Raw genomic sequence first — 7,378 nt, 5'->3', positions numbered from 1 at the left:
TTTCACATGGGCCACGAGATTTTACTTATCATTATCAGTTGTAATCGTAGTTAGTTAGTTTTGTAAAAAATATATTAAATTAGCACTTAGCTGTAGTAGGACCCAGTCTCTTCTTAATTCAAAAAGCTTTGACCAAGTATTTAATGTTCAAAAATTTCATTTGATTGAAACATTTCGATACGTCGAAAAGTTTCAGGTCAAATAGAAAAGTATTGTTTTCTTTTCTTGCTCAGATTAAAAGCATAGATTGTTAATTTAAGTCGCAGAGATATAAATTTTGTAACAAATAGAACAGAGAATAAGATTGAAATGTAAGAAAAACTAAAAATAAACGTCATTTTTGATTTGCTTATATTGAAACATATCTGTTTCTTTCTGGAGAGATAACATGGTTATTCTCTTTTTAATTTAGTAACCGCAAGATTCAGCTTCTAAATTTGATAAATAAAAAAAAATAGAATTTCCAAACTCAAGAAGTGAATATGAGAAGACTGAAAAGTCATAAGAATAAGTTTCTAAGTATTATTGTTATGACGTTAATACGTGAAAGATCTTTCTCTGCTTTGATAAACAAAAACAAATTTAACTCGTGATTGGTAGAAAAAAATTATCATTTACACATAAATTTTAAAAAATAGAGTTTGGATATCAACCGATGTAAATTACTCATAGTCGTAAACTTTAATTCGTTAGAAGAACCATAATTTATTCGTAGAGTACCACTTATTTGGCTAGTTGTCCAAAATTAGGTTACCAGAATATATTGATAACTGACTTATACCTGTTCTATTGTCTGAAATATTATGCTAATGTAGATATTAGCTCGTGATGGCTGATAAGTTGGAATTTGGAACATTTTAATTTGTAACGGAGAGTGGTGTTGGTTTATATATTGCAAAATTCGTTAGGTGAACATAACTCGCATGTAATTTCCAATTTTTTAGCAATCTAAAGAACAAAATGAAGATCTTTCCAACATTTATAATTAGTTACTTTACAGTGTTTGGCTATGGACAATACCACATGAGGTGACACTAATTGTCTAGAGAAACAAGTAGTCAGTGGTTCACTACTTACTAAAAAATCGACTACTAATAAAAAGTTTTTTGTTAATTGCAAAGAGCCAGTGAGACGGTTAAAATTCGTCTACTTTTACCTAAGCTTATGATTTTGAACTATACGAATGAAAAACGTTTTTTACTCACCTCAATAAGTTTATTCGTTACAAATGAAAAGTAATTGGACCAATGAATTTCAGATACCGAATGCTAAAAGAAAAAAAGTGTCTGGTAAACAACGTCCAACTAGATTTTATAAGTTAAATTTTTTCATTCTTATTTACAATGTACTATTATTATTAATTGTTTCTTGATATTGGTGGTTATTCTTTCTTATTATCTGCATCTGAGTTTTACGTCTTTGCAGAATTTCAGCTATGTTTCAGCAAAAGTTTACAAGCTGCATGAGTTGAAATAATCAAATATATTTGCAATGATTTTTAGTGCTTGGTTGGTTGGTTCTTATTCCTTTTTTTCCCCACTGTTGTTAAATATAAAAATCACCTGCTGGTTGAAAAATAAAACTTAAGATCCTTGTCCTTTCAAGTTGAACGACTGCCAAATACGAAAACGAACAAATACTTTTAATGATTACATACATCGAAAAAATTATTGAACTCTAACATTAAAATGTCACATGAAATTTACAAGATTAGAGTTTCCTCATGGTGTTTCGAGCAAAAAATTATTAGTCCCGCCAATATTGCTGTATTTGTAAATAATAATTCTACAAAAATAAGTTAACGTAATGAAACAGTAATTAATTCGAGCCCACTGAATTCACAGCGTTTCCTTAAGGAATTTAATCCCCTCCTAGTACCCAAGGTAATGGATTATTTCCTCCCAGGATAGAACGAATCACACACTGGTGTAGCGGTACTTCAAACCCCAGTGTTTCAGCGAACACAAAGTTCAGTAGCAAATCACACTTACAGTTGCTTTGTTTGAAGTTAAAACAATGCAGAACAAAGGAGTAGAAACTCAGAAAATCGTATGAAAATGCTGAGAGGAAGGAGTGCAATGTATAGCCAAATATGTTGAGCGATTTTCAGTTTGTTGGTCTTGTGTATTGTGTGTGTCTTTCTTCAACAGTTGCTGCACATATATATAGCAACCAGTGTTGAAGAAGACCAATCGTCCACCCTCCATGGTGGAGCAAGCACATTCATGGTGGGAAGAGCATTAGGCGGCTGCCAAATGGTCAATACACGGATTGAAAAATATCCGTTACAAATACGGATAATCTTACGTTAATATTTGTCCGAAGCCGAAGCCGAGCCGAGCGAGCGACGACGACGCGAGACTTGCTTTCTTCTTAACTCTTTAAGAGTTACAAGAAGAGCAATTATATATATATCCACCAAAAATCTTTTCCTCTTCCAATATGGGACAATGTCTCATTGTCAAGAGGGGAAAACTTAAAATTTTACTCAAAATTTTATTTTCCCTCCATTTTTCATTCACCCTCATTTTAAGACTATTTCATCTTAAAAACAAAACCTCAACAAAAATTACATCCAAATATACATTCATTCATTGCACTTCTAATTATTTATCGCTTAAACATATAGTTTGAAGTTCCATAATAATCAATCACCTAGTTTGTGGTAGTTATTAATTCGTAAAATTTCCTTATTTTTTCTTATTGATTATCGCAACGATTCGATTCTTTGTTTGGAACTGTGGACGCAGAAAGTACATTACCCAATTATTTTTTGTATAATAATACAAGTTCTAGATAAAAAGTAAATAAGTGAAAACTATTAAGAAATATATATTTTTTCTCGCTCTGAAAATTAATAGCCGATAAAATATATTTTTTATTTATGTATTTATTTATATTATATACATATAACATACATATTTTATATATTTTTTGACTAGCGAATAAATTTAATTTCGGGCAATCGATCAATTTTGTATTTTACTTAATTAATTAGTCGTTGAGTGCATCTTTTCATCCATTTTTCCTCCTTCCATTTCTAGGGCAAGCGATTGTATTACTCATCGTGTCCCACTTTATGGTGAATCAATTTTTTTATTTACTAAATCTGTTTGAACGTTATCTAAGTGGTTTGATCAATAAAAGATACTCACTCCGTTCACTTTTACTTAGTAGCTAAATTAAAAATAATTTTTTATTTTTACTTGTCACTTTATGCATATTAAGAGAAGACAATTTTTTTTTCTGTTATACTCACAATATTTATTACTCATTTAAAATTATTTTTTCAGATTCAATAAAATATACATCAATTAATATGGGTATCACGATAAATTATGCACTTCATTTATTATTTCTTAAGGAACGTGAAAAGTCAAAATATGTCAAGTAAAAGTGAACGGAGTGAGTACAATGACTCTTACGTCTAATTTTTAATTATTCAAACTTTATTGCAAGGAACTTAATAAATAAATATTTCAGTTCATACAGAAAATTAGATATTACCTAGAAAAGAGGATTAAATAAAGTTAACAATGATTTCTTCCATTATTCACTGGGAATTTGAATAACCGAATTTAATATTTTATTTTAGTTGTTTTCCACAAATTCCTTTTCTGGTGAGCAAACCACGCGCTATACGTAACTTGGTCAAAGCGAAATATCCTAGATTAGTTTCTACGCGGAAAATTACCGTTCAAAATATCTCTAAATCTTACCCTATCATTTAATTAATCAAGCCTGTCACCCAATTTCATAGTATTAAATACTCCACAATAACATTAAGTAAAGTAAGAAACCGGTATTAAAGTAAGAGGAACAGCAGGGAATCCATTCACTCACTAAAAAAAAGCGCGTGAAGATAAAGAGGTATCCTCACATCACTTCCCACAATGGGCCAAGACTGAGAAGCAGCAATATTGCTTTTATGATTTATCCCTTTTATTATTCACATTCATTTTTCAGTAGTCTTATTCACACTGTCACTCTCACAAAGCAGTACTCAGTCTTCCTCTCTTTCCTCTTTAACCTCCTTTTTCTTCTCAACTTCCAGCTTCTACACTCACTCTTTCAGTTTTTTTTCTCACTCTATAATCTCTGCTAAATATTTAATCTATGGCTACCCTTATGTCTCAGTATTGTTATTTCAACCTCTGAAAATTGCATTCCGGTTGTTTAGTAGAAGAAGAGAGAAAAGAAGTATTGAGGTTTTGGGTTTTTTTTCCCTCGTAAAATGGAGAGAAAACAAGGGTTCTTCTCGGCGTTAAAGGAAGAAGTGGTGCGTGGGTTATCTCCGGGGCGGTCAAGAGCGAAGAGTCCGGCAAGAAGCGGGTCGCCCATTACGAGTTTGCTACGGAGGAAGAAGAATACTAATAATAGCAGTAGTAGTAGTAGTCATTACGTGGCGAATTCTGAGGCGTTGATCTCGAGATCAGGGAGCTTGAGGCCGTTAGGGGAGACGTTAACACCGTTAATGGAAGGTCCGGATCCGGACGGCGGAGAAGTCGGGGATTCGAAGCGGGTCGGGTCGGGTTTAGGACATTGGATGAAAGGGCAGCTTTCTAGGACTCCCTCGGTGGCGTCGAGTGCGTACGCTAAGAGGTCTGATCTGAGAATGTTGCTTGGTGTCATGGGTGCTCCTCTCGCGCCGGTGCACGTTAGCACCAGTGACCCCTTGCCTCATCTTAGCATCAAAGATACACCCATCGTAAGTCTTATTTTTTTAATCCTTCTCTTCTATACGTCATTTTGATTTTTAGTTAGCTGAGCTGAAATTATTAGGTGGACTTGTTCCCTTTTTTTGTTGTAATTTATATTTTAAGAAGTTAGTTAGTAGTGATGTACTAACTGGTCCCTCTTGAATATATGATTTTAAGTCGATGTTTACTTAATTATGACTGATACAACTACTTTAATGCTGTTTAATTGCTTTGGTATTTTAAGTTTACTGGTCATATGACCCATTGGTTTCACATGGCAAGCAATGGGGTGATGTGTTAACGGGTCCCCTTTGGTTGCACATTCTAGTTGTTTAGTTTTCAAATGTAGTGAGATAGCTAAAGAATTTTGTGTTAAGTGGGGTATGTGTTTAATGTTTTTCTACCCTTTCTATTTTCTTAAGGAATATTTATTTAAGTGTAGAAGGTGTAGAAGAGGGTCTAATTTTTTTGTGGCTGTTTTTTTGAGTTACTCACTAATTATTGTGCTGAAAACTTGGCTGATCCTCTTTATTGTAATTTTGCAGGAAACTTCATCAGCGCAGTATATATTGCAGCAATATACTGCTGCATCAGGAGGGCAAAAGCTCCAGAATTCAATCAAGAATGCGTATGCCATGGGGAAACTGAAGATGTTAGCTTCCGAATTTGAAACCCCAACAAAGGTGGTTAAGAATAGGAATTCTGCTAGAGCTGCTGAGTCAGGTGGATTTGTCCTCTGGCAAATGAATCCCGACATGTGGTATGTGGAGCTTGCTGTTGGTGGAAGCAAGGTTCATGCCGGCTGCAATGGCAAGCTTGTCTGGAGACATACACCTTGGCTTGGAGCTCATACTGCCAAAGGGCCTGTTCGGCCACTGCGACGAGCACTTCAGGTGAAAACATGTCCAATATTATACTTCACAATGTAGCCTTGGATTTGGGAATTTTACTTTTTTACTGTAAGATTTCATCTTTACTTAGTCTCAGAATTGTATCTTACTGTTTACAGGGTCTTGATCCAAGATCTACTGCTAGTATGTTCGCTAACGCAAGATGCATTGGAGAGAAGAAGATCAATGGGGAGGACTGCTTCATTCTGAAGCTCTGTGCTGATCCTCACACGTTGAAGGCCAGAAGTGAAGGACCAGCGGAGATCATAAGGCACGTCTTGTTTGGCTACTTCAGCCAGAAGACTGGCCTTCTTGTTCACATTGAGGATTCACATCTCACCAGGATCCAATCTAACGGAGGAGATGCAGTTTACTGGGAGACAACTATCAACTCGTTCTTAGATGATTACCGCCCTGTTGAAGGAATCATGATTGCCCATTCTGGGCGTTCTGTAGTCACACTCTTCCGTTTTGGGGAGATGGCTATGAGTCATACAAAAACTAGGATGGAAGAAGCTTGGACAATAGAAGAGGTTGCGTTTAATGTCCCAGGATTATCGATGGACTGCTTTATCCCACCAGCTGATCTGAGATCAGGGTCTATAAGCGAAGCCTGTGAGCTCCCTCAAGATGAAAGGGGAAAAAGTGCAATTTCACTTGCCCATCACCGTGCTAAGGTTGCAGCGCTGGAGAAAACTCATGATGGCAGCATGGATAACATGGTGTGGAAGGTGGAAATCTAACCTACTAGGAACAAGCGCTGGTCAATTGTTTATACGGAAAGAGGGATCTCTGATTGACTAACACACTAGAAGTTACTTAGATGCTAATTAATTGAGTCATAAATAGTTGGTTGCGTACATCTTTATCTGTAAACAGAGCATAATGATTCCCAGGTTCTTCCTGAGCCTGGACGAATTTTTATACTCTTGAAAACAGAATCCAACAGAAGCGTTGGAGCTCAATTTTCCTGGTGAGGAATGGAGCAACTGGAGGTTAATTTTTAGTTTACCTTCCATAAATCTAGGTCGGGAAACTTTGCATGAGCCGAGTCATTGACCATTTTAGGTGATCATAGTTTTTTCTCTCAGCCTACTGTATATGGCTGTGATAGTTAGAGCACTGCTAGATTGGATTGACAGCAGTCTTAGTTTTTTTCATTTTTATCACTTTCATTTGACATGTTCCTTTTCTTTTTTTAGTTTTGGAAGTTGTTTGTTTGTGTGTCAGGAGAATGGGATTTTTCCGGAGTTTAGGGTAAAGTCAAAGTAGTTAAGGTAAGCAGATGAAGAAAGTTGTAAATTTGTTTGAATCTGCTGTTAACCAGATTGGATCTTGTTTGTTGGTTTCAGATACTACTCTCAGTATTTTGTTGGTTTGGTAAATACACAGCCAAGAAAATAAAAACAGAATCTTTGCCCATCTGGTGTGGAATACCTGCAAATGCATAGATAAGCATATCTCTCAGTTAATCTCTTTTGGTTTTATCTGAAATCATGTACTTTCTTCGTGACATAATGCTGATGCCTTGCACTTGTATGCCTATAAATTGTTTTTGAGAAGTTGGTTTCTGATTCTTTTGAAAGAAGACCATCTAGGTTAGCTGGAGTTCCACCATCTTAGCCAATAAAAGGCAGGTCGGTGCGCAAAGCTTATTATACACGTGAGATTTGGAAAAGAGCTAGATCACATAAAGTTTATTGTATGCTGTCTTATTTCGCATTTTTACAAGTAACTTTGTTTTAACACATTGAATTGAAAACAAAAACAGAAAGGAAGAAAGTAAAA

At 35.2% G+C, this 7,378-nt stretch overlaps 1 protein-coding gene across 1 annotated transcript; it reads left to right on the top strand.

Annotated features, from left to right (window-relative positions):
- Positions 1-3,965: 3,965 nt before the first annotated feature.
- On the top strand, positions 3,966-6,941 carry LOC107825501 (uncharacterized). Its single transcript, XM_016652361.2, has 3 exons — positions 3,966-4,708; positions 5,246-5,593; positions 5,710-6,941. Exons 1-3 carry the CDS (start codon positions 4,235-4,237, stop codon positions 6,331-6,333), a joined length of 1,446 nt encoding a protein of 481 aa, XP_016507847.1. The 5' UTR covers positions 3,966-4,234; the 3' UTR covers positions 6,334-6,941.
- The last annotated feature ends 437 nt before the right edge of the window (positions 6,942-7,378 follow it).

This window comes from Nicotiana tabacum, chromosome 19 (genome assembly GCF_000715075.1).
Source record: "Nicotiana tabacum cultivar K326 chromosome 19, ASM71507v2, whole genome shotgun sequence".
NCBI lineage: Eukaryota > Viridiplantae > Streptophyta > Magnoliopsida > Solanales > Solanaceae > Nicotiana > Nicotiana tabacum.
Note: the sequence above shows the minus strand (reverse complement) of the source record. Positions and strands in the feature narration are given on the sequence as shown.

Bases quoted from the DNA above. Each gene is read 5' to 3' on its own strand.
- LOC107825501 (XM_016652361.2), top strand. From the start codon at position 4,235: ATGGAGAGAAAACAAGGGTTCTTCTCGGCGTTAAAGGAAGAAGTGGTG. The intron at 4,709-5,245 runs GTAAGTCTTATT...GTAATTTTGCAG, and splicing joins GCATCAAAGATACACCCATC to GAAACTTCATCAGCGCAGTA. The intron at 5,594-5,709 runs GTGAAAACATGT...TACTGTTTACAG, and splicing joins CACTGCGACGAGCACTTCAG to GGTCTTGATCCAAGATCTAC.